The sequence below is a fragment of the Carassius carassius genome, chromosome 15, assembly GCF_963082965.1.
Source record: "Carassius carassius chromosome 15, fCarCar2.1, whole genome shotgun sequence".
Lineage (NCBI taxonomy): Eukaryota > Metazoa > Chordata > Actinopteri > Cypriniformes > Cyprinidae > Carassius > Carassius carassius.
Genome location: NC_081769.1, coordinates 19,887,475 through 19,914,983, shown reverse-complemented (window position 1 = coordinate 19,914,983; position 27,509 = coordinate 19,887,475). Strand labels below are relative to the sequence as shown.

At 37.8% G+C, this 27,509-nt stretch overlaps 2 protein-coding genes across 6 annotated transcripts in view; one reads left to right on the top strand and one right to left on the bottom strand.

Moving 5' to 3' along the window:
* The first annotated feature begins 226 nt into the window (after positions 1-226).
* dtnbp1a (dystrobrevin binding protein 1a) lies at positions 227-14,707 on the top strand. Of its 5 annotated transcripts, none has more exons than XM_059567877.1 (10): positions 227-642; positions 1,252-1,305; positions 1,919-1,969; positions 2,123-2,183; positions 2,261-2,393; positions 3,783-3,915; positions 4,581-4,603; positions 10,736-10,891; positions 11,469-11,603; positions 13,405-14,707. In XM_059567877.1, the coding sequence occupies exons 1-10, from the start codon at positions 587-589 to the stop codon at positions 13,695-13,697; spliced, it is 1,095 nt and encodes a 364-aa protein (XP_059423860.1). In that variant the 5' UTR covers positions 227-586; the 3' UTR covers positions 13,698-14,707. The 5 variants fall into 5 exon arrangements, with proteins under 5 accessions (XP_059423860.1, XP_059423858.1, XP_059423856.1 ...); XM_059567875.1 differs by having other exon boundaries at positions 228-642; positions 1,922-1,969; positions 11,460-11,603; XM_059567873.1 differs by having other exon boundaries at positions 229-642; positions 11,460-11,603.
* Positions 14,708-14,927: 220 nt separating this feature from the next.
* LOC132158450 (protein Jumonji-like) overlaps positions 14,928-27,509 on the bottom strand; it is a 43,864-nt gene continuing 31,282 nt past the window's right edge. The window contains exons 7-18 of the mRNA XM_059567878.1: positions 25,004-26,000; positions 23,132-23,610; positions 21,864-21,956; positions 21,634-21,752; positions 20,500-20,570; positions 20,213-20,327; positions 20,020-20,125; positions 18,948-19,130; positions 18,688-18,812; positions 18,392-18,569; positions 18,134-18,241; positions 14,928-16,680 (exon numbers count right to left, since the gene is read on the bottom strand). Of these exons, the coding sequence (XP_059423861.1) occupies positions 16,522-16,680; positions 18,134-18,241; positions 18,392-18,569; positions 18,688-18,812; positions 18,948-19,130; positions 20,020-20,125; positions 20,213-20,327; positions 20,500-20,570; positions 21,634-21,752; positions 21,864-21,956; positions 23,132-23,610; positions 25,004-26,000 (2,733 nt within the window). The 3' untranslated portion in view covers positions 14,928-16,521. The remainder of the gene's footprint in view (positions 16,681-18,133; positions 18,242-18,391; positions 18,570-18,687; positions 18,813-18,947; positions 19,131-20,019; positions 20,126-20,212; positions 20,328-20,499; positions 20,571-21,633; positions 21,753-21,863; positions 21,957-23,131; positions 23,611-25,003; positions 26,001-27,509) is intronic.

The window sequence follows — 27,509 nt, the reverse complement described above, 5'->3', positions numbered from 1 at the left end:
ACAGAATACCGAGTCATCACATACTGTAGCATAAAAATGGCATAGCATCGACATACTTTAAAAGCATGAAGCTCACATTTGAACACAAATTATATTTAAACAACTGAACAACAATATGGACAACAATATAGATTTATATAAAATATTGAAACGGTTCATTGAAACGAAAAGTGTACTGAACCGATTCGCTGAATGAATGAGACACTGAGCAACCTTTCAGTCACTTTCACTCTCAGTTAGGGGGCGTGTGTTTAACTAACACAGGAAGGGATCACGTTAGTCCAGCTTCCCGACGGACAACGAGAAATAATCACTTTAACTTAAGACAAACTGGGTGTGAAAATAATATAGTGACCCAAATCCACTGTTGATCATTGAGAAGGCAAAACAATGGCTGCATGAACAAGCCAACTAAGTTAACGTTAGTCCTGCAGACATTGTCCGACGGAGCAAAGCCCACAACGGGACATTAGGACATTGTCATCTGACAAAGGATGACAGAAGCCCTCGTGAAAGACTAAGCAAACACAGATCTAATCTAAGTGCCATCCATGCATGCATAGAAGGATTAAAACAGCTCAAGGACATGTTTGAGAATTTCAGAGAGAAACTGCAAACGGTGCAGCAGGACTTCACTTCAGGGTAAGTATTTACCGCCTGACTGCGTTCATACTCTCCGGGGTCCTAATAAGATGTTGAGGTAGCAAATTTAGGTGACCTTTAGAACCTGTACTGATATTACACAATACTGACACTACTTCTGCATTGGCTTCCTCACGAGCGGAGAGCCGAGAAGTGGATGCTAACTAATTAGCCTGCTAATAATCTCACTTACAGCAAAGTGTGTTGTTTGTTTTTGTCTTAGATATTCTCAAAACAAATACAAAAAATGGGTATAAAATGTATTTAACAATGTATTTTTTGGGGATGAGAGACACATTCGAGATGTTCAGTGTTGTAAAGTTAGCCGCATGCTAACGACTGCAATCTTGAATTGTACTAATAACTTTCAGCTGACCGTCATGTGATGGGCGAGACAGTATTTTTGCGTTTTATGACACACTTTTATATAAAACATTTTTCTTTTTAACACGGTGTCAACGTAAATGTTTCCAAATGACAGTGGATGCAGTAATAAACAGAACAAACTGAAACATATTTAAGTAATCGAACACAAATACTATTTATTAATTTTGTACTTTGGCATATTATTTTTATATATTTACTGTCTCATATTTCAACACTTTTCAGAATCAAGACCCTAAGTGACAAATCCAAGGAGTCGAAAGTGAAGAAGAAACAAAGGTAAGCTATAGCAAGTTTAAAACCTCTCAGTGTAGTATAATAAAATGTTTATTACACCTTTTATGTCCTTTTATGTTTTATTTCTTTCTGAGCAAAAAAAATTAATTATGACTATCATACATTTTTATCATGATTTATAGGAGACACTTATTAAAATGTCATGCGATATATAACAATAGTTAATGTAACAAAAAATCTTTTCAGGCCTATATCAGGAACCATTTAATGACTTTAAAAACTCTATAAGGTTCAGTCCCCAAAATTAATTGTGATTTTTAAATCTTTACGAATCTTTTCCATGATCCTTCAAACCATTAAGTTTTACAAATGTTTAATTCATTAAAATTTAATGAAATTTAGTCTGATCACTTTTTCTTTTATATAGTTTAATAAATACAGGTCAGAATAAGTATGTTGTTTCATTGTAACATATATGTTACCCTGAAATATTTGATACTTTACTTACATTTAATATGCTTTCATGTATAAAATGCAAACACCAAAATTGTATGTCTCATCTTTGACATTTTTGTATGTTTTAAATATTATATTTAATATAATTTTTTATGTATATATATTCATTTATATAAATATTTACTATATATTTTCCCAGAAGAGATGAAAACTTTCCCCAATATTCTGCTGGAGTCGAGTTGCTCAGTCGGTAAGTTACTTTACATTTTTCAACAAATGTCAGCAAAAATCTCAATGCAGTGGAATCCATTTAAAGAGTCAAGGGGATATTCTCATAAATCCCTGAAGTTGATGAATGTATTTATAACCATATTTTGAAATGTATGGCTATTTTTTTCACCAGATATGAAGACACTTGGGCGGCTCTTCATAAACGAGCTAAAGAGTGTGCTAAGGCAGGGGAAGTAAGTTCACACATCTAACTCTGTCCTGTTGAGGGTTTGTGGTGCTGTAATTTTGGTAACTCAACCCTGTCTGTCAGACAGTGGACGGGGAAGTCGTGATGCTGTGTGCACACTGGGAGAAGAGACGAGGAGCAGTGCTGGAGCTGCAGGAACAGCTGCAGCAGATCCCTGCTTTCCTCTCAGACCTGGAGACTATCACCTCACGCATCGGTGAGACTTTCACAAACAGTACTCATGCGAGAAGAATCTTAAATCAATGACAGATCTGAGATATTCATCCGGGGCTATCGTTAGAGAAGGAGGTTATTAATATTACCTTAGTTTTAAACAGCTCATTTGGATTCACTGACAAATCTTCCTCTCTGCCATAGTTCTCGAAGCTCATTTGTACTTTCATGTATTGAATCTTTATCCCCAGCTGACACAAACTCTCTTGTCTTGTCAAAGTTGAATATAATATAACATGAGCTGCTGTGAAAGGAAGGATTATCAGTGAATTAATGACCTAAATTTCCAAATTTACCTCATGCAAATCTGAACTGTTCGGAAAACTTGGAATACAATTATATAGGCGACTTTTTTATATGAAATCAATGTGTATTGTACTGATTATCTGGCCTTAAATGGAGCTTTTAATGTGACAGCAGAGAAATCTGATCACCTTGACTGCCTTTGCAAAGCATTTGTCTGCGCTCTGTGTGTAACTGTGATGCAGGGCGGTAATGAGAGTGATTCCTGTGGAGCTCCATCTGCTGATGTCAGTCGCTGTTGTTCATGCTGTAACATTGCACCTATTGGCTTCAGGCATTAATCTTCAGACTTGGCTCCCTTACAAAATGTATTGTGTCGCTGGAGACTAAACAATAGCCAGATAAAGTCTAGTGGTTGCTCCGATCGTTCATTTGTTATGAGCTCTTTTTGCTGTGTTTTCTTTTGTAGAGTTTTGGACAAAAGAAGTTTTCGGTGTAATACTCTATGTAGGCTTCCTGTAGTTAGTCAAACTGTGATGCATTTTTCTGGACTCTTTTATAAATAGAATATTCAAAAGAACAGCATTTATTGGAAATAGAAATCATTTGAAACATTATAAATGTCTTTGCCGTCACTTTTAGTCAATTGAATGCGTCCTTGGTTAATAAAACAGTACAGTAAGTCCTTTTTATTTTAAATGCATGAAGTGATCAAGTGTTAATACCTCCTCCTCTTCCACTACCTTTCCAATCTAAGCAGATAAGACATATTGCATTCCGTCAGAGGTTTCAGAGCTCGAATTCAGAGAGAACTGTAAATTCTAATGGATCAAGGGCACTTTTTAGTGTTGCCACTTGGTGGTGTTATGTAGCTGCCTCTGTGCAAACTCCCACTGACACTAAACAATATGCCTTCATGTCAATTATCATTTACTATGTAGTATGAAATGTAATAAGTATTATCGACTGTACAGAGGAAATGTACTTTTCTTAATGGAAATTGTCACCATACCTTGCATCTTAAATTTGATAGGATGGACACATTCAGGGGCTTTTTGCATTTTTTTTTATACTGTACATATTATTTTCTTTAACATAAACCTTATTACTTTTTCATGCTTCTGCACAGCTCATCTGGAGGCTGACTTTGAGGAGATGGAGAGTCGTCTGCTGTATCTGGAGGATTTGTGTGCTCAGTGTGAGCATCAGCGCTTCAAGCACTTTCAGATCCTGCAGCTGGAAAACTATAAGAAGAAAAAAAGGTAAAAATGGTGTTTCTTGCTCTTAAATAAAGCCCCAGACACTTTGATGTGTCCTTTATGTCTATTAAATCACAATAACTGCAGAACACGTAGGAACCGTCTATCAAGGGTTTTCCTCTTTAACTTAAAGAAAGAACAGAACATAGCATGTACTTTTGGCAGTATTTTACACTGGCAACATTGAGGACATATTAGAGCATCCATATTGAATAAGAGTCTGTGGAGCAAGCAATATGACACCTGCTGTTTAGATTGTAAATCATTACAATACATATGCAATGCAGTGTGTTTTGACCATTTGCACAGAAGCAGTGAATAGCCACATGCAGATATAAGTTTTATTGAAAACACCCAAATATCCTTGTACTATGAAAACCACAAACAAAATATGGGCTTAAGGAAAGCATGAATGTGTATTGTGTAATCTTACAGGCATCTGTGGTTCAGCCTGCAGCTAAACCATCCATCTCTGGCTTTGGTCAGTGAGTTGGAAAGCAGCTGTGTTCAGTTCTCCTTCTGCGTGTGGGTCTTCATTAGTACAAACACAGTGAAATGCTGCAGCCTCTTTATCTCAGGAATCTGGGGCTGACATCTGGCGAGATTGTGTGCTATGTAATTGGCTATATATGTATACATTAATGTAACCCCCTTTATTTGTTTTCTAGGAAAGAGCTTGAGTCTTTCAAAGGTAAGAAATATTATTTTTTAAATCCCAAAAAGCATAACCTGCCAACCTCCACAGCTAATGCTAATATATAGAGAATATATGTGTTTACAAATCGTTATAACATTTGTTTCTTTTATTTATAATTCTAAAATGTATTTATAATTTATTTCCAACAAGGATGCATTATATTGATCAAAATTGACAGTACAAATTTAACATTTTTACACATTTTTTTTAGAATGGTATTCTTTTGACATAAAAGAAATTCACAACCCCAAGCTTTTAAACCAGAATGTGTATAATTATTTAGAATAATATAATTATTTATTTTATTATAATATTATCATTTAAATTATTTATTCATAACTATGTATTTTTAATTATGTAATTTCTTAGACTCAGTATTTATAGAGATCTTACTGTATGTACATAAGAAGTATATGAATATGAAGTATAACTAGTTTAGTAAAAGGAATGAGTTATCGACGACTGACAAAAAAGAGTTTTTGATTTTGAATTAAAGATAGAAAGAAGAATGGTCAAAGAGTCAAAAATGGTTTCTTATTTGATGGAAATGTAAGTTTTCTAGGGATAAACACGTTCACAGTTTATTCTTTTTGTATATTATTTAACATTTTTATTAACCGCATGAAGCTGATTTAGTGCTCAATATTGAGAAGAACTGTGTAGTAATTACCCAGGCGACACTAATTAACCCCAGGGAGGGCAAAAGTGCTCTAGTGTGTGGTTGCTGTTGTCTTTATCAGAATCAGAAAGAGCTTTATTGCCAAGTATGCTTGCATATACAAGCAATTTGTTTTAGTGACATAAGCTTCCAGTACACAGAGACAACAACAACAACACACAAAAAATAATAAAATGTAAATATAAAGATTACAAAATAAATAGAAAAATAAATAAATTGTATGAACAGTTGTGCTATAGATAATAATGGAATAGAATAGAGTGAGATGCAGGGTTGTACTAGGATGGAGGTGGTAATAAATATAAGGATATTGCACATTTTTATTGCATAAGTGGGGAACATGGTCTCATGATGGCATTAATTCCACCCTGACCTCCACGGGGAGGCTGCTGCTCCATCTGTTCACACCTACAGTCCAGTATAAATAACAATCATAGCTCTTCGATGTATCGGTTAGAGATCTTGTACTAAAAGGAAATTGCCTTTAGGAATCATTGTTCACTTGCCCTTTACAGAAAATTTAGGTCATCTCAGCTTAGAGGTTTTGTAAGTGTAGAAAAAAATGTTGAGGCTAAGATTATTATTATTTATTTTATTTTTTTATTTAACATCCTTGTCTTTGTCACTGAGAAAGTGGTAAAGACTGTTTAACACTTCCGTTGGTACGTAGGCGGTGCTGCTTGAGATTGGCTCGTCTTTTGTGTGGGCAGTGTGCTCAAGACTTCACACCTTATAATTGACTTATTTATTTATTTAGCTCTTAAAATGATTATTTATGTTTCTATGAATTCATTTTTCTTGTCTGTGAGCAAGAAAGCTGTGCTTTGCTTTAATAGATTTATAGTTAACTGGAGTTTCAGAGTGAATGTGCTTCTTTGTCAGGTTGCAGTGTTTTTGGGCACTGACTGACTAATGATTTTTAATACTAATGCTGACGTTATGTTCTGTTATTGTACTGTTAATCATAAGTTTAGTTGAGTGTAGTATACAGTATAAGATCGGCAGATTAGTCCCAGATCACAAAGCGATGAAGGCAGATTTTTTTTACATGAAACTCAGTTTTCTACAGACCCTCCCCCTACAGGTTTGTGAATGGTACGTTCCCTGCTTTCCTCCTCACTCCAGCTGCATCTCTAGCTCTGTGTCCCTGAGCAGGCAATGCCTCAGCATTCCTGGCCGTAGAAGAGCTGCTTATGGAATAAAACCCGCTGCAGAATATAAGATGTTCATTTAGCCGTTCTTCAGGTAGACTTGAACTGCAGTCTCTGGCGTATCGGTCCTGCATTCAGCTCATCTGCGCTCTTCAAGGAGAAATACAAAATGTCCACGTCGGGAACTCTGGACAGCGGCATGAGAGATTCTTGTAGGTTTCCAGGCACTCTTTTTTCGATGTGCCAATGTATCACAGTTCTGGCGGTTTGTCAAGAGATCTGAATTGGTGGTTTGCAGTCATTGTTTGTCATCTTGGGCTATGGCTGGCTTAAGAAATGGAATTTCAGCACAGATTAGGATGCCTACGGTGGCTTTCGTCTCTGTATTCATTTTCAGGACCAGCCATCATAATGCAAGAATTAAACTTTTATAAAAGACTTTATGGAAACGTCAAATCTAGAAATGTTGCTCAAAATGGATAGCCTTCTGGATAGCAAGTTGTTGTAGTTAATTAACTTTGAGATGGGGTTATTTCTGCTGTGGTGTGTGTGGAGAGCATTTCTTCAGTGTGATGTTTGCATAAACTTGTATGCCTTCATGCTTCAATTTTGACTTGTAAATTGGGGTTTACTGTATAAGAATGAGCTGTAGACCTGCAACCTCTAGGTGCTCAAGCAGTGTAATCTCAGACATTCAGCATTCTCAGAGAGAATTGGCATCATTAGCTGTAATGAGAAATATTTTATTCCATTATATTACATTGGAATGAGTGCTTAACATACAAATTACACCAAATCTGTCCCATTGTTGGAAATTGTTATAGTAATTATATTCTATTATTATGGTTACTATTAAAGATTATGCCTAATTGTGCCTTTATCATTTTTAATGTCATTAGTAATTAACATCATATAGCATGTATGTTTATTTATTTTCTCATATTTTCTCACTTTAATTATTTGAGTAGCATGTTATCTATTAGATGTCATCACAACAACATAACTAGGTATGAATTGATATGAATTTAAATACTAATTTAAGGAGCATTTGGTATTTGTCTGTAGTGCCATGTTTTCAGTGAACGTGTTTTTTGTTTGACATCTCGAGGATCTACTCATAGAAACCAGAGTCTGTTTGTAGCTCAATGTCCATTCTAATTGAGTGCATTTAGACAGATGACTGATACTGAACCCTCCATGTGTTGAATGATCTGTTGGTCCAGAAGAAAGTGTTTGCACATTCTTCTCTCTGCTTCCTCTTCCTGTTGCTGGATTCTGGGGTTCTGTTCTGTGTGTGGCCTTAGGGCTGAACCTGCATTACCATCCGCTGCCAGATGTTCCTCTGATTAGCTGCAAGATGCCTAATCTTTGACCACGCTAATATTCGTTTCATGCTCCATTTCCTTATAGAAGATTGATGGAGATTTTCATAAGCGAGTAGATTATGAAACTGTGTTGTTGAAGTCTCAGCTGTGGTTTTCTGTGCATTGGCCGTCACAAACGTTCTTAACATGTTTTCTTCTTTCCCGAGGAATGTGTGTGGAGGATGTGACAAGTGTGATCAGAGCGCCTGGAGCTCATCCCGTGCTGTCATTAGCTAGCACACACACGCAACAGTAAATGTGACGAAAGGCACAGCTTATCCCCGCAGATTTAGTTCTTTCATGCCATATCCATGATTTAGTTCTTGTGGACATGGAGTCATTAAAGGAGGAAGATGCTTTTCATTAGCATTCCCATTCATCTCAATGGCAGTTGCTCAGATGGCGTAGAGCTCATGGCTGCACAGTTTTTTTTTAAGCCAGTCACCTGAAGCTCAAGTGCATTAAGTAGAAAAAAGTAGCTATATTCATAGGGTATTAAGAACAGTCCCCGTCCTTTCATTAGCAGCTTTCCTGATCTGTGACGTCAAAGGCATGATAAATCCCATTTCGTGCATGTAGAGCCCTTCAAACAAGCTGAATTTGAGAAATCTACTATAATTATTAAATAATTAAAGTGTAATCAGAAATAAACTACCGGGCGAGTTTGCTTTAATTTAGATTTTGCTCATCAAAATATGTATTCATTTTGATTAGAAGTATAGTAAAAACATTAATATTGTGAAAATGTTCTATTTTCTGTTAAGAAAAAAAATCTTATTGTAATCAATGTTGAAAACAATGTTGCTGAATCTTTTTGCTGCAACTGTGATACATTACCATTAAAAAGAAGCATTGATAATAGCAATTACTTGTAACTGAGTACCAATAATAACAGCATACCAGAATGAATTTTAAAGGATCATGTGACACTGAAGACTGGAGTAATCGCTCCTTTGCATCACAGAAATGAATTACATTTTAAAATCTATAAAGCAGAAAACAGTTTATTTTAATTGCAGTCTTGGTGAGCATAAGAAGTTACTGTCTTCTAAAAAAAATGTTTACTGACCCAAACTTTAGAATGAAAGAGTTAGGAATATTTCCTTTTTTTTTCATTTTTGCCTAAAATCGTAATATTGCCTGAGAAAAAGAGCTGTTGTCATTAACATCAAGCCAATAATTGAATTAACATTAAATCAGCATAGTTTTACTCCTAAATCCAGGTAGTGTTATTACCGTGAAGAGACTGAATAATAATGATCTTGCTGTGAATTATCGAGTTGACAAGCGTTAGGTTAGGGGTTGAAGTAGGTTATTAATCAGAGGAGTATATCAACCAAATATCACTGCTAAACTAGTGTTTTGATAATACATGCATAAATAATCAGCTTATTTTAAATCTGCTTGCATCAACTTCATTTACATGATTTAACCCATTTCTGCAAGGCTAATGTTGTGCCAAAAAGGGCAACAATGGTTTCTCAGTGAGCGTGTTTACATTCAGTCCAGCACTTTTATTTAACACTGTTCAACCAGCATCTGTTTAAAAACAGCGTGTGACAGGACTGTGGTTAAGACCACATCCTAATAACAGAGGCGCGTTTCCGGGACCGCTTTGTCAGTGGACTTCTTTTCTTCCCACAATACACATGAGGATTATGATGGTAGGCAATGTCTGTCCATACAGTATTTGATGGTGCTGTGCGTACTTGCATGCTTTAAAAGTTTATTTCTCCAGAATGCAGGAAGATTTTGTGTTTCCTTCTAAAAAGCTGCATCTAGGATGTGTCACCATAAACTTTGGCAGGATGTTTGTACCATATATTTTTAAGTGTATATCACACCCATAAACACTACAGTGATATTCAGATAGCACATGCAAGCTTCCTGCTTTTCAGAGAAGAGTATGCACTTCCTGTGAAAGATAAAGATTTTAATTGCATCTTGTATCACTTACACTCTCACAAAAGAAGCGTTGCATTCTCTGCCACTAGTAGAAAAGCTTCACATTCTGCGTTAAGCTAGCATGCTGGAAAGACACTTGTGTAGGATCTTGTTCTTTAATGTGCTGTAGAAAGAATATTTGATAGTGTATCCAATGTTATCTTGAAGTTCAGATGTCAGAGGTTTGGTTTAGATTTTGCAAAGTGTCTTGAGAAATGCGTATCAGGCAGATATCGGAGCATTTGTGTGTGGAGTTGGGCAATTTAATTCTAGAGATCCCAGAGAATATGCTATTTTTAAATGTGTTTTTAGAAAGCAACAATTTTAAAAATCATCTTTGTTCTTGCAACACTGGGGTTTAAGTGCTGTTATAATTATAAAACTAAAAGGATGTAAGAACATGATTGTTCAAAAGTGATTGATCAAAGACTTTTACACTGTTAGAAATAATATTTTCTATTCATCAAAGAATCTTAAAAAAAACAGTTTCTAAACCAATATTAAAAAGCACAACCAATTTCAGCTACGATAATATAAGAAGTGTTAAAAGTATTTCTGTAGGATCTTGTGACACTGAAGACTTGAGTAATGGCTGTTAAAACATTCACTTTCACAGAAATAAATTAAATTTTAAACTATATTAAAATAGAAAACAATTATTTTTAAATTGTAATAATATTTCACAATATGACAATTTTACTAAAGCTTCTTCAAATAAATGCAACCTTGGTGAGTTGTGAGAAATGAGAATGATCATTTAAATTTGTTTATTATTTAAATACTTATATTGCTATAAGCAAATGTTTCTGCATCAATTCTCTGAGGGTTAATCCACCTCCCTTTTCCAGTTCATTTTGTGCTTCCATCCCCCATCTCTCTCTCTCTATCTCGCTTTCTCTTTCTCTATCTCTCTCTCACCCTCTCCCACTCTCTCTCTCTCTCTCTCTGTCATTTTATAACCTACTTGGTGTTTTATGTCTCTCTTTAGCGGAGCTCGATGCAGAACATGCCCAGAAAGTGCTGGAGATGGAGCATGCGCAGCAGGTCAAGCTAAAGGAGCGGCAGAAGTACTTTGAAGAGGCGTTTCAGCAAGACATGGAGCAGTACCTCTCCTCAGGATACCTCCAGATCACCGACAGGAGAGGTCAGTTACTTCTTTTCGAAGGACCACTTCTGGAAATATTTGTCCAACGATCTAAAATTGATTCGTAACAAACCTTTTTCTTTCCATCTTGACTCTCCTTGTGTAGTGTCTTACGTGTTTAGTGGCAAACACATATGACTGTAAACAGAGTTTTCGAATCCAAAATGCGATTGTTCTGTTTTTCTTTGTAAACTTAAGGAAATAAGAGCAAAACAGAATCACAGTAGCCCTATATGATGTGCTGCTCAAGGCTGTGTCCTTCCCTTCATGAATATTTAAACATGCTAGTACTATGTTAAATGGGAGGTTAAAGTGCTTGTGCAAGGATGTTGATGCTAAACTGATGGTCTTCTCTTTCCTCTCTGCTGCCTTAATGCTGCCCTGGTGTGTGAGGTACTCTATCCCTCAATCTTCAGCACATCTTCTTTGTCCTAGGCACCTCTGTACATGTATTCACTGTATAGCGTTGTGAAATTTGCTTGTGTATTCCTGAACTAAAGCTGCTGTTCCGTAGGTTTTGAAGTGCACAATGGGTTTGAATGAAGGTTTATTTCTTTCTCTGGGACAGATCCATTAGGCAGTATGTCCTCAATGGAGGTGAATGTTGACCTCCTGGAACAGATGGATCTCACGGATGTGTCCGATCATGAGGCTCTCGATGTCTTCCTCAGCTCCGTAGGGGACGAGAGCAGCGCTCAGTCTCCTGACACAGGTTGGGCTTTGCTTTTAATGAAACTTGATTCCATGTTTATTATAGAACAATCACAAATCAGAATCAGTTTTATTGGCATAGTGTGCTCACAGACAAGGAATTTGTCGTGGCACTGGAAATCCCAGTTCCTCACTGAAATCAAGATAAAATCGGTTTACACAATTATGTGTACAAGTTGTTATTTACACGGGAAAAATAGGACAGTTCAGTGCAGAGATTTGTTGTTTGTGCAGGTACATGGATGATGTACTATGGAGTCTTTATCGGGGAGTGTTAAGAGTTCTTGTGGGAAGAAACAAAACCAAAAATTACAGAAAACAATGTGTTTGGATTTGTTCACAGTAGCACAATGTAATCCACGGTCACAATCAGATTTTAGGACATTTGTAGATGTGTTTTAAAGTAGGACTTTTTGCTGATCCATTTCAGTTTGAGCTGTCTGGTCAGAATTCAAGAGTTTCCCCACCTCTCAGGATAAGAATACACTTATATTAAAGTTCTGTATTAGTTTTTCCAAATAAATAAAATATTAAACACTAAAACCAAAATCAGTTGTTGTAGCACATTATAATCAGTGTTGGGGGTAATGCATTACAAGTAACGCGAGTTACGTAATCAGATTACTTTTTTCAAGTAACTAGTAAAGTAACGCATTACTTTTTAATTTACAAGAAAATATCTGAGTTACTTTTTCAAAAAAGTAACGCCAGTTACTTTGTATTCCCATTTTTTGACTGACAAGCCTCCTGTTCCCATATTGGGAGAAATCAGAAGTATGGAGGCGTTGTGTGCGCTGTGTGAACATGTTACTGTAGTTCTAGACTAAATGTGAATGTGCATTAATTCATCCCACTCACAAAAATACAAAAAACAAAACAGATTTAGTATTTATCAAAATTAATCAAAACAGTGAAATGCAAACTCAGAATATGACGCAAACCTGCAATAACTAAATATATTAAATAACACAAATGTATCTATTCCCATTTTATTAACAGTGTCTTTGCTGCTGACCTTTAATGATCCAGTTCAACCATACTAATAATTAAAAAATGACTTTAGATAAACTAACAATATTGTGCTTCATTGGTTTTTTTTTTTATTGCTGAAGAGTGTTGAACCTTCTTCTCCTTTGTTCTACTGTACAGACGTGAATTTACTTTTCCTTCAGCCTGAGGTTTATTTATTACACTTCTTGGTGTGAAAGGGCTTTTACATTTGCTATAAATAGAACTTCTTATATTAAAAACAATCAAGCCAGGCTCATATTTAAAAAGTAACGTGAAAGTAACGTGCCAATAAAAGAGTAGTACTCATCTTCACTCTGTCCTCAACAAGTTTTATCATATTTAAATACCGCAGATTCAGAAGCATTAGGTGTCCAGTCATTCTGCTTATTACAGCACTAATGAAACTGATCAAAAGTGACCGTAAAGACATTTATGTTTCAAAAATTATATCAGATTTCTTTTATATATAGTCTTCATTCTGAATTCTGAAAAAATAAATTGTATTACAGTCTCCACAAAAATATTGAGGAGCACAAGAAATGTTTCTTGAGCATCAAATCAGAATGATGTGATATAGTGCTGATTTTTACTCCATCCTAAACTAGTTTTATCATTCCACTAAATACTGCAGATTCTCAGAAAATGTGAAAGTGTGCAGGAATGGATACATTAGACTCCTACCGTGTCTCTCATAGCCTTCAAGTATTCAAAGTTTGCGACTGTACTTCAGGACTAATTCATATTCTGAAGTAGATGGTGTGACACATTTGAACCTTGTTCTGTCTGTTCAGCAGTCGGTCCGGCTCTGGAGCCTGGCTCATCCCCCTCAGAGATCAGCCTGAAGGTGCCCTCACAGACAGAGCTACGGCACACTGTCTCCTCCGTCTCATCCTCCTGCACTGACACCGTCAGCGGCGTGACCGAGGGTCCGGATGAAGAGGAGGCCAGCGAGGAAAGCTGCAGCGGAGACTCTCCACTGGTCCAGTCAGATGAGGAGGAGGTACATGCTGACACAGCCCTCATGGGCCTCCCAGAAACAGAGCCGCTCAAAAGCTCAGACGACAGTGACACGCAGGCCCCCTAGTGGCCACGGATGGCAAACCCACTCGTTTAACTTGCTTTCTGGATGAAAACCTGTTTTACATCAAGGCCCAGACAAGTAGTGCTGAAGACCAGCCAGATGTTTCTTCATGGCTCAGTGGGACACTTTGAGATGATTTTGGAGCCTTATAGAATGCTGTTTGTGCTCAGCCTTGAGAGCACCTCTTTCTGACTCTTAGCACTTTGATTTTTTGTTTTATTTTTTCTCAATACAAAAAATCAGCTCCGTGTCTGACAATTCTTCGTATTACCTATTGCTTCAGAATTATATAATAATAAACATTTTACAGTGTTCCTGCTAATATCACTGATGTATGTTGCATGAATTTTTAATGCAGAGCTCATTTTTGCATATGACATTATTGAGCCGATTGAAAGACTCTGGAATGAAATAAATATACCTTGACATAAGAGGGTCCTCAAAGACAGTCTCATTGAAGAACTGCTACAGTATTTCATATCCTAGTGATCTAAGGCAAATATCTTCCACCGACGATTTCACAGAGTCTCTGATATAAAAATAGCCGGGGACATTTGGACCATCTGTGGTCACAGAATTTACAGGCTCCCAGTACAGCAAGCTGTTGCTCTCAAACCCTGTTACCTCTGGAGAAGAATAGTTCTCACGGTACCTGCAGTGACATGAAGGCAGCGAGAATGAGGGTTTCAAAGGATGGGTAAAGTCTGACTACATGGGTTTTGATAAGAAATGACTTCAAGAACAAGGGATAATGGGTTAATATTAATCTATACTAAATATTCAAATCAACAGCCAGTAATATTAATGTACCTGCGCTAACATGAACTTACAATGAACAGTTGTATTATTTTAGATCTGTTACCAACATATACCAGCTTTTTAATTGTACATGCTCATTTCCCATTTCTACATTTAGATTACATTTGCCATGTTCAAAATTCATCTTTAAAAACGCTATTAACATCGTTAAATGTAATCTTTTGAATAAACATTTTTCATACTGTACAGTTTAATGTTGTGATGCCTAAATTAATTTCTAGTATTTATTTTATTTTAAATTTGTAGTGTTATATATATATATATATATATATATATATATATATATATATATATGATGTTTAACACAAAAATAATATATAATTATAATTTTGCCATTTTACCAGTTATTGTCCGTAACATCAAAAATACTCTGCATCTCCAAAAAAACAAAACAAAAAAAACATGAGGCCGCTATATTTTTGGAAGGATTGACAAGTGATTCATTTATTAAATCCAAACCATATACAAACTTGAAAAGTAAAAAAAAAAAAAACTAAAAAGATATCCACTGTACTGGAGGACTGAGTAACAGTGCATATAAATAAACAGTACAAGGATCAGGAGTATTACTGTATAAAACCGGGTGAAAGGATAACAAAAGAAAAAAAAAACATTTTAAGGCCATAAAATGTATACAACCACATTTTGGAAACACTGTTCAGTTTTTTTAAACCTTAAATACAAGTCAGTCATCTGGACGGGGGCGACTACCATGTTTGATTACAGGACTTCGATACAGTCAGTGCAATGGGTAGCTAGGCTTACACAATAGTTTACTTTTGGGTAAAAGACTTTTCCTTTTGAATAAAAAAAGTAAAGCTAAAAAACTAGGGATCACCACTATGACATACTTCTCAGTGATTTAAGCAGCACTTATTTTTTGTATGTTTTTGTAGCAACCCTGTTAACATCTAATTTATATCAATGAAGAAACCAATGTAGAAGTAAGGCTCTTTCTTCATCTCGACCTTCTCATCCAAACCCCTAGAGACCCCAACTCAAAGGCTCAATTTAACATTTACTGGCATAGAAACATATTTGGGGCTTTTCTGATAGATTTCAGTATTTCGCAATAATACTCTATGAAAATGAAAAGGATATTTAAAGATTTAATTCTTAACGGCAAAACGGGTGGAGCATTTTCAAGAAACACTGGTAACCAATTACAAATATAAAGTCGTGGACAAAAGTTTGTGGGATAAAAGGGAAAGTGCATTTACAATTGACGTAGTAACTTTAAAAACAAGTACAAACTGCCCTCAGCATCAAACTTGTTATTTTTTATTAAACTGCCTGAAAATGTGCTTTTAAAAGAGGGGAGTTCCTAGTGTACTCACACAAGGCCTTGAGATCTCCAAATCATCCTTCAAGTGTCAAATCTATGTTTGTTTTTTTATAGCTGGAGAAACGAAATGCCAGTGACTACGATACATGTTGCGTTTGAAGTGTGGGCTGTTATCTCGCATGTTCGTTCTTGTTCCTGACAGCTTTAAGATGTAATAAACGTGAGCCCAAGAGACAAACAGGCCGTAAGGGTGATGGAGAAAAGTGTCACTACAGCACCAGTTAAACACAAATGATAGGAATAGTATAGGATATATTTATATCTATGTATACACATATCTATACTCGATTTAATGCTAAACAACCCAAAAATACTCATCTAAAAACCAATCTCAATACTAGTGCAAAAGGTTTCGTGCTTGTTGGATGAGACCCAATAGCCTTATGTCAGGTGCCCCAAACAATTGTGTATTCGCCCCCTTATATTTGACGTGAAATGCGATGTAACATTTAACCTCCGTACATTCAATATATTAGACTAACCAGCCAGTAACTACACGTATCTGTAATACAAAAGTGCAATATAACAGCTTGTATTGATATATTATACACTAGGTACAAAGAGTATTGAAGAGTGTTTGTACACAAGTATTAGGAACACCTGATATAAAAGGAGACCCGGAGGAATGTCGCTGACGGTCTGATCTGGTCTGGTCTGGTCTGGTTAGGAGCGGCCGCTGGAGAGGGGGATCAGGGCGGAGCTCTTGTTTCTGGGGCTTCGTTTTGCTGGTGTGGTCTTGCTGGGGCTGATGACTTTCTGCTTCACTCCAGCCTTCTCCAGTGCTCTGCCACACACTCGATTCACCAGACCGTCGATCTGCTCCTGTGCAAAATAACAGGGTGGGATGCTGGAGGTTACATATTTACACTGAGAAGTTGATTTTGAAGTGGAATACCATATTATATGCATTAAAAATTAAATACTGCAATTAATACAATATCGGACAATACAATGTGCCCAACGCTCAATTTGAACTTCCAATGTTACTAAAGGATCAGTTAGAAAATCTCTAACATTGATATTCATAAGAATCCAGAGTGCCAAAAACCCACACACCCAGTTTTACATTTTTATTTTCTATACTTTTCTTGCCACTTGCTGAATTGAACATGTAATTACCGTATTTCCAGACTATAAGTCGCACTTTTTTTATAGTTTGGCTGGTCCTGCGACTTATAGTCAGGTGTGACTTATTTATCAAAATTAATTTGACATGAACCAAGAGAAAACATTACCATCTAGAGCCGCGAGAGGGCGCTCTATATTGCTCGGTGCTCCTGTAGTCTACACTGAGCAGCATAGAGCGCCCTCTCGCGGCTGTAAACGGTAATGTTTTCTCTTGGTTCTTGGTTCTAAATAAATGCGACGTATAGTCCAGTGCGACTTATATATGTTTTTTTTTTTCATTATCATGACGTATTTTTGGGCTGATGCGACTTATACTCTGGTGCGACTTATAGTCCGAAAAATACGGGGTATGTAAAAACGATCATTTTAAACTAGGAATCCAATAATATTACAATTCTGACCGATATTATGTTGTGATGGGTAAATCAGTTTGTAGCATTTAAAATAAGTTTAGTTTTTAGTGTTCTCATTTTTATTTTATTGAATTAATCAAAATAGTATTGAATTTGAATATCGGTCAGAATTGTAAAAAGGGCAAGGACTACAGCAAAGTAGTCAAAATATAAAAATCAAGGACATGAGCAAATACACTAATAGTAATCATTAATAGTAGTCTCCATTGAGTTAAATTTTTCTCTTCTTTTGAAAGAAATTAAAACTTTTATTCAGCGAGGATGTATCACATTGAGCAAAAGTGAAAAAGACTTTTACATTATTACAAAAGATTTGTATTTAAAATAAAAGCTGTTCTTTTTATTCATTTATTTTCATACAAGAAATGCTACTTGAGCATCAAATCAACATATTTGAATGACATGTGAAGGATCATGTGACATTGAAAATTCAGCTTAAATATTCTAATAGAAAATGTCTATTTTAGATTGCAATAATATTTCATAATATTACTGCTTTTACTGCACTTATAATAAAATAAATGAACCCTTGATGAGCATTAGAGACTTCTTTCAAAAACATTCAAAAATCTTACTGACTCCAAAACGTTTCAGTTGTATTGTATAATGAAACAGAATGATTTACAATAATTGACTTTAGTTTATATTTAGTTTTAATTTGATTTTAGTTTCTGATTTTGTTTTAGACAAAAAAAAAAACCTTTTATAAACACTTGCTGTGGACAGTAAATTACCTCAGTGTAACGAAACATCATCTTGAGGCCACGGGGCGACCTGCGCTTCTGGATGTATCGAATAGCACATTCCAAACAGAAAACCACATTGTCACTCTCGTGAACAACCTGTTGAAGATGAGACAGGATGAGTACAGTGTATATGCTAATATGACACATTATAGCATAGCTAGAACAATTAGCCTAGGGAAATTTCTTCATATTTTAAGACAGCCCCCTCTGTATAAGGTTAAGTGATGTGTAATATTGTAAATTTACCATGGAGAGGTAACACAGATGCTGACACACTTGGCAGCGCCTGTCAGCCGTGTCTTCTGTAAATCTCGAGCGCTGCTGCTTCTTCTTGTCTGCTTGAGACTCGCAGTTTGTGCCGTAGCGTGCAGACAGACGGAGCCCAGCCTCGAACAGATCCCTGCGCTGGCTAATCTCTGCATCCCTGAAAAAGTACGAAACAGGAGCATTTCACCAATGTGTGTGTTCATCTGTTCTGAAAAATTTAAGTTTCTGGCTATTGAAGAAGTCCAAGCAAGCCTCGGGATGTTTTTCGGACAGACCTGAGATCTCTGATGAGACTGGAGACTGCATTCATGAGCTTCTTGTTGTCCCGCTCACATGTGGTGATCTGGTAGAGCAGTTTCTCTGTGGAGAAAGGCTCTTCTATACGACGCCGTTTAAGGTCCTGAAAAAGCAAACATGACACACACAAGTATGAAAGCACCATACTCCCACATAAAATAGGCAAATACAGCTCTGTCAGAGCTGAACCAAGCCAAGTTCCAGCTGGCTTTGTCCGTCCATGCAGCGAGTCTCTCACCTTAGCTGCCTCGTAGCCCAGCTTCATCCACTGGGGGTTGGCGAAGTGCACTGTCTCTGAGACACTGTAGCCACAACACACCTTAGACACAAAGGTTCCTGGGAAACATACCATGAACTGACCACTCTGTTGCACAGTCCGGTACACTTTCACCCCCTTTCGACGGAGCACCTCTGGAGAAATCTGTCATGATGAAGAGACAAGGAACATCACATCAAACCACATTCTCCTTTACACTGCAGAAAGACAGTACATTTAAAGGGACAGTCACCCCAAATTGACAATTTTGCTGTTTGTCTTCTGTGGAACAAAAAAGGTGATATTTTGAAAAATGTATTAGTGTTTCAATCCATTTCTCATGGCCACGAGGTTAATGCATAAACAAACCTGAATTGTGCACACAATTTACTAATTTGTTTCCTCGATTTGCTAAATCATGCGCACAATTTAGCAAATCGAGGGGATGCGATAGTAATTGTGTGCACGTTTTAGTACACTGAGGGAACGAATTAGTAAATCGTGCGCACAATTTATTTATTTTTTCTTGCATGTCATGTGCGGTGCTTTGTATGATAATAATAACAATAATTATACAAATATTAAATTAAAAGACATGATCAGTTAATGGATTTACTAGACTGTGGTATGGATCAAAAAATTTTATCCACTTCTAGTGATCCCAGGTTGCTATGGTCAAGCAGGTTTGTTTAAACTCGTTGATACAAGAAAAATATGTTGCTCCCTCAAAATAAGAAGTCGTGGCCACATGAAATGGATGTGTACCCTCAACATAGGTTCTTGAAGTTATGACTTCACATCGTGTGGCCACGACATAAGGATGTCGTTACCTCGACAAAATGATCTTGTGGCCACGGCATAATAGCACGTTCCCACGAGTTAATGTGTTGTGCCCACGACAAAAGTGAACTGAACATGTTCCCTCCCGGTCCCCATAAGAAAGATAGTGAAACAACAACATGAAGGGAGTAATGACATTATGACAAATGTTTATTTATAAGTGAGCTGTCCCTTTAAAAGGAACATGGTGCAGAAGTCAATGTTTCTCTCTCACCATAATGTTCCTCTCTAGCATCTCCAGCCCTGGAGTGCCGTTAGCCTGTAGCAGTGTGTGTACTACTTTGTCAAGTTTTGATTTCTCTTCAGGTGGAATACAGTACCTGAGGATGAGAGAGACACATGTATTAGGGAACATGCCATTTGGGTTCAATTTAATCCAGCTGTAATGTTTGATAACAAACTCTTACCAAATGCAGTCAGCACCAGTGTGTAGGTAATCGATATACGGAAGGCTGTTCTGGTCCCGACACCAGCATGAGGTAGAAAAGACCATGCCTATGTTCAGCCAGGGGATGGTCACTCCTTCATGCAAACACAAACAGATGTACTGAACACTTACTGCTGCACAGATTCAACAGCTTTGCAGAAAGATTCAATACAAACACCATTCTAAAAGATCTAGTAACTGAACTTTCAACGATGCTTTATTGTACGCCTGAAAGTTTTTCAGTTTATTGGGGTGGGGGGGCATTACCTGGCACAGCACCAAGATGACGTAAGATGGATCCTGAGTTATTGGGAAGGACACTAAGATTCCATCCATGCCTTGGGAACAAGACATTCAAATTAGAGTATGTCAATATTTTATGCACATTTTGTTTATCTTCTACAGGTAACACTTTACAGTAAGGTTACTGTTAAGGCACAATAGAACAGAATCTATAAATATCAATAATAAGGTTAATTTACACATATAACTTTCAATAGGGTTATGCAATATATCATCTAATATTGGATTTTTAATAGTGCCTGTTCATTTCCTATGTTTTTCAAATAAGATTTAAATTAATATTTAAAAACACATCATTCTTGTGACAAAATCTTGAATTCCAGAGGCAAAAAAGGTCCATTGTCTGTTGTCAACAGTGTAGTGATGTACGAAACAGCTCACATAGGAGTCACAGTCAACTCAAGCAGCTTCTTGTTGGTCAGCATGGTGAATCTGCGTGACCAACTTGATTTCGTTGCGAAATCTGTGTGCGGAAATCTTTCACGCTCACGCAAAAATAAATAATTATTTTTCATACTGTACATTGAAATGCCTAAATTCACTTAATATGGCTTTATAGCCTCAGTTTTTACAGGTGACATTGGTTAATATATTATGAACTTACATCAACAATGATATATAAATATACATAATATATTTCTATGAAATATAATATTTATATAAAATTATATGTAAACATTTAATAAATCGTTAGTAATTGGTGCATTATTTAACGTTAACATTTACAAACTCGAAGGATAGTTCACCCAAAAATGAAAATTCTGCCATCATTTACTCATCAAGTCAAGTCGTTCCAAACCTCTATGAGTTTCTTTCAGCTTTTGAACACAAAATGAAGATATTTTGGTCACCAAACAGTTGATGGTAGCCTCTGACTTCCATAGAACAGAAAATGGAAGACTATGGAAGTCGATGGTTACCATCAGCTGTTTGGTTATCAACATCCTTCAAAATATTTTCTTTTGTGTTTTGCAGCATAAAAAAAAAACCCATACGGGTTTGGAACAAATGGAGGGTGAGAAAATGATGACAGTATTAAAATGTTCACTTTTTGGGTAAACTATGCCTTCAATATAAAATGTTTTTTAAAACCCTAACTTTGAAAATGGCTCAGACTTTCCCACAGGAAATCCACTCCCATGAGTCTTTGTGTCAACCCTCCCACAGTGCACAGCAACATGGCATTCCTTTTCCTCAACCAGTCTCCAGTACTCCCTCTGCAGAAACAGTTAAAAGACATGACAGCGAATATGACTAAAAACAACATCACTTATTCCTGCACATCAAAGAAAACATGATGAAAACAGCTTGTCAACATGAAGATGTACCTCAACTTCAGCAGTGTCTGGCTCTTTGCTGAAGCACATGTTCATAGTGTTCCTGGCTGCCCTGTAGAACGTCGTCAGCGAGAACGACTTTCCCTGGGAAAGACAGACAAACAATCTACACCAAGGACTGATGTTTAAAGGGGTGGTTCACTGCTTTTTTCTAGGCTTGGTTGTGTTTATGGACTGCCGTGTTAATGCTTAGTTTAAAAAAAAAAAGCATTATTTATTATACACCATTCTGACCCTTCTCCTACGAACGCTTTGATGATTTCCTTGTTTTATTGAGCCCTCCCTCAGAAATATGCAATGGGCTCAGATTGGTTAGCTGGCCCAGTGTGTTGTGACTCACTAAACTGCCAAGTGCACGTCTAAACGCCACGCCGCTCACCTCAGAATGTGCTCTTGTAAACATGTGTATTGTAAACAATGGTGTTGTCAATATTGCTTATCAATTTGAGCCAAATTGAGACCCAGAAAATCTTAGCGAAGAGGATCGCACAGAACGTTTCAGAATGGTATGTTGGTATGATACGCTGTTATTTGTAAATGCTACTGCTTATGTTAGCTTCTAATATACAGTTTTATCCTGATTAAAGCTTTAATACAGCAGAATACATGATTGCGTTGTAGCATTTTTGTAACGGTAAGAAGTGTTTGCCAGCAAGTACTGCTCGCTATACGGCAACCGCATGAAAAATATCTGTCTGTCTATACTCTTAAAGTGTATAATTGGAACACAGTTTATTGATGGAGCTGACGAGCTGATGATTTGAATGAGAGAGACAGAGAGAGATGAAAAGCAGGGCAATGCGAGAACCATTAGAATACAGAATCATGATCCATATATTAATAGATTTTTTCGTGCACCTCTATTTTGACAGCATGGCAACAACTCTTCCTCTTCTCTAAAGCAGCGCAACATGGCTTCGCCCCCTTTGTTGCATGTTCCCAGGGGTGGGGATTATGTAAATTTCAGGGTTTGCGATGTCACAAACCCAGGAAGTAACTCATTGTAGTCCCTAACAGCCATTTTTGTAGGCATTAAACTGCCATAATTTTATAAGACATTATCTCCGTTTGCACTGAACTTTCAGCGTTGTAACTTTGCAGATAATGTTTATAATCAAACAGCAACAAATACACACTAACTAAAGTTAAAAAAGTGAAATAATTTAATCAACCACTTCTTTAAAAAAATAGTTCATAAACATAATATATATTATATATAAATATGAATATTATGTTTCCAAGAAGTAAAGCAAATATACCCTGTGTATGCACTTGTGATGATCATTTATCACCCCTTCATCCTCCCCTTTCTTCTCTAATCTTCTCGGCCGTGTGGTCTTCATCGTGGGGTCCAGCTCTCTGAGGTGCTCACGTGCTCTGCTGCGGTGCAACGCTCCGTTCACCAGCCCATTTTTGGGCTCGCAGCGTGGAAGCAGCAGAGCAGTATGCTGGGATATGTCTCCCTGGCCCTCTAGGGGCCCACTTCTTCTCTCCAGGGACTCTTTCTCTGCCAGCACTTCCTTCTCCAGCTGGGCCCTCTGGGCTGGGGACAAGGAGTCGTAGGAGAGCAGGTACTGGCAGTACGCCTCCTGGAGCTTGGCCAGCCGGTCTTGAGCTGAGCGTGGGATGCCCAGCAGATCAGCAAGACGGCCCCAAGTCTTCAGGTCTGTCACCTGCTGCATTCCTCCCATTTCATTGAGGATCTGGAAGAATCTGGCCAGGTCCAGCTCACAGCCCCCTAAAAGGAAGCAAAAAGGATACAAATGAATCACCACGCTGGCTGTTTGCAAATGACTGCTACTTTAATTTCACTTCACTTTTATCTCTAAATGTGTGCGCACATACCCCATTAGTCACAGGCTTTCAAACGGCTCGCATTAGTGCCAGCCATGTCACTGTTTGAGTGGCACATTGAAACTAAAAGATTTGAGGTTGGCAAGAAAGCAGCAGCTCTGTCTGGCATCGCCTAGATGATTTTCCTCATTCAGTCAACAACAGACCAGACTGAGCCGTCTATCTCTCTTGGCTCTAGATGCACTGAGTAATCTCGTCAAAGGAAGCTGCCTTTGCCAGCATGAGCTCGTTAATCTGTCCAAACTGAACAGGTCAGTGACAAAATAACTAATAAATATGCACTTCAAATATAGCTGGCAGTTTACAAGTGAAGACAGAATACTTATCTGAATATTAATACAAAAACACACCACTTATTGTCTGTGCTAACATGTTAATCTAATTACTTCAACTAAAGACAAAATAAATAAATAAATAAATATATATATATGTATATATATATATATATATATATATATATATAAAATAGTTTTAATCTAAATTAAACATGATATTACATTTAATCAATATTTTTCTGAAAAATATAAGAGTTTTGCAATTAATAAACATCTCAGTTTGGGGCACAGCATTTAACTTAGATAAATTCATTCATTTTGAACAGGAATTAATTAAATATTTTTGTTATAAAATGATTCATCCAAATGAACTGATTTGAATGGAATGAATCAGATAATCCAGTGCTACATATGAAAGAGAGAGGAGCGTTTATGTAAATACCAACAGATTCACTATAATGAATAAAAAACAACCTTGCTATGTGTACTGCATTAAGCTAACTGAGACTTCTTATGGCACAAGCATATCATTGCTCTTTTGTTGATTTTGATTGCTTCCATTGTCCTCATTTGTAAGTCACTTTGGATAAAAGCGTCTGCTAAATGATGAAAAATGTAAATGAATCAGACCTTACCATGCTACAAATGAAAAATAACACATAGTTTTAAAATCTAAGCTTATGTCACACCACTAAAAAAAGTAGCTAAGTTGTCAGCAAAAGCTTTGTGGCCAGTGCAGCGACATATAGTGCCGTTGCGCTTTTTTGTGTCCCAAGTTCGAATCCCAACTCGTGGACCTTTTCTGACCCCCCCCCCCCCCCCCCCTTCTCTCTTCACTTCCTGTCAACCAACTGTCCTATCAAAATAAAGGCAAAAATGGCAAAAATAAATCTTAAAAAGTAGATAAGTTAGTAGCATTTCTACTTTTAATTAATCCCCAGTGCTGTCTCTGATTGTCATTTATGCCCACAACACATTGTTTTCCTGTCCAGCATTTCTTACCTATAAGCGGAGGCTCTTCCGTATTAATGCCTTGTGTCCGCAGGTGTCTCCTGATGCAGGCCAGTTGCTGTACATTGGGGCCCCAGCGTCTGCCCAGCTTGTGCACATGCTGCACGTACGAGACGAAGCGCATCTCCTCTTTAAGCTTACACTCAGGACGCCAATCCGCCGGTGGAACAACCCGATACAACCCATACGCCTCTGCTTGCCCCCGCACAAACTCCACGTAAGCCAGCGGATCGTGGAAGTCGCTTGTGCTGGGATAGAAAATGGGAACCTCCGTGACCTCCGAGCTGCGCCGGCCTCGCTCTTTAGGCTCAGCTTGGTTGAGGGGCTCAGTCGTATAAGAAGGATTGCCTTGTTTTAGAGAATTGCTTGTTTTGGGGGTCTCTGATATTTTGGGGGAGTTGGCTGGCTTCAAAATGTCTTGAGTTGAGGTAGTGGGGCTGTTCTTGGCCAGAACGGTGGCTTTACAGTGCATCTGTTTGGTGAACATGAGCTTCCCCGCCGTGGCCCGTTTGGGCCGCTGCGATCCTGCCACTTGCGATCTCACCGGCATCTCCTGAGCTACTTTCCTACTCTGTGTCTCCAAGGGAACCACTTGCACTTTGACCCTCTTAACCTCGACCTCTGCTCCGGTCAGACTATCCCTGGCTAACTCCAACTGCCTCTTTAACGGTCTCAGTCCATTTCGTCTGGGTGGGAAAGTGTCCGTCCCACACAGCCTCCCAGCAGTTGCTGGTGATAGCACCTGTTTTTGCATCTTGGCATGGCTGGTTTGGGCTTTTCCTGAGTTGGAGTGCTGAGGGTGTGTGTGTGAGTGGGTGTGGCGTGTGTGTGTGCTCAGGCTGAGCTTGGCCTCTTTGAGCAGTCTGGCTTTGGTGTAGGTCACGTGGCCCTTGGGGTATTTCACAGCTTTGGTCGGGGGACTACGGAGTTCTCTCGTCTTCCTAGAACTGACAGCGGATGCTCCTGAAGTTCCGTTCATTTTGGAGGCCTGAGGGATGACAGAAATTACTTTTGTTATTTCATTTATTTCCACTCTAGAAAACTTAATACACAGTAAATACAACATACAAGCTGCTGTGACACTTTTTAAAATCTAAACACATGACAAGGCATTCTTTGCATAAAAAACAATAACTTTTCGAGAAAGTTTTATTGAATTATTTTTATACAGGTCCTTCTCAAAAAATTAGCATATTGTGATAAAGTTCATTATTTTCCATAATGTAATGATAAAAATTAAACTTTCATATATTTTAGATTCATTGCACACCAACTAAAATATTTCAGGTCTTTTATTGTTTTAATACTGATGATTTTGGCATACAGCTCATGAAAACCCAAAATTCCTATCTCAAAAAATTAGCATATCATGAAAAGGTTCTCTAAACAAGCTATTAACCTAATCATCTGAATCAACTAATTAACTCTAAACACCTACAAAAGATTTCTGAGGCTTTTAAAAACTCGCAGCCTGGTTCATTACTCAAAACCGCAATCATGGGTAAGACTGCCGACCTGACTGCGGTCCAGAAGGCCATCATTGACACCCTCAAGCAAGAGGGTAAGACACAGAAAGAAATTTCTGAATGAATAGTCTGTTCCCAGATTGCTGTATCAAGGCACCTCAGTGGGAAGTCTGTGGGAAGGAAAAAGTGTGGCAAAAAACGCTGCACAACGAGAAGAGGTGAGCGGACCCTGAGGAAGATTGTGGAGAAGGACCGATTCCAGACCTTGGCGGACCTGCGGAAGCAGTGGACTGAGTCTGGAGTAGAAACGTCCAGAGCCACCGTGCACAGGCGTGTGCAGGAAATGGGCTACAGGTGCCGCATTCCCCAGGTCAAGCCACTTTTGAACCAGAAACAGCGGCAGAAGCGCCTGACATGGGATACAGAGAAGCAGCACTGGACTTTTGGACAAATTTTGCATGTCATTCGGAAATCAAGGTGCCAGAGTCTGGAGGAAGACTGGGGAGAAGGAAATGCCAAAATGCCTGAAGTCCAGTGTCAAGTACCCACAGTCAGTGATGGTTTGGGGTGCCATGTCAGCTGCTGGTGTTGGTCCACTGTGTTTTATCAAGGGCAGGGTCAATGCAGCTAGTTATCAGGAGATTTTGGAGCACTTCATGCTTCCATCTGCTGAAAAGCTTTATGGAGATGAAGATTTCGTTTTTCAGCACGACCTGGCACCTGCTCACAGTGCCAAAACCACTGGTAAATGGTTTACTGACCATGGTATTACTGTGCTCAATTGGCCTGCCAACTCTCCTGACCTGAACCCCATAGAGAATCTGTGGGATATTGTGAAGAGAAAGTTGAGAGACACAAGACCCAACACTCTGGATGAGCTCAAGGCCGCTATCGAAGCATCCTGGGCCTCCACAACACCTCAGCAGTGCCACAGGCTGATTGCCTCCATGCCACGCCGCATTGAAGCAGTCATTTCTGCAAAAGGATTCCCGACCAAGTATTGAGTGCATAACTGAACATAATTATTTGAA

What these genes read in the sequence shown, in the direction of transcription:
- dtnbp1a (XM_059567873.1), top strand. Translation starts at nt 587, where the DNA reads ATGTTTGAGAATTTCAGAGAGAAACTGCAAACGGTGCAGCAGGACTTC. An exon ending in AAAGTGAAGAAGAAACAAAG is followed by an intron (nt 1,306 to 1,918) that starts GTAAGCTATAGC and finishes ATATTTTCCCAG; the next exon opens with AAGAGATGAAAACTTTCCCC. An exon ending in AGAGCTTGAGTCTTTCAAAG is followed by an intron (nt 4,604 to 10,735) that starts GTAAGAAATATT and finishes GTCTCTCTTTAG; the next exon opens with CGGAGCTCGATGCAGAACAT.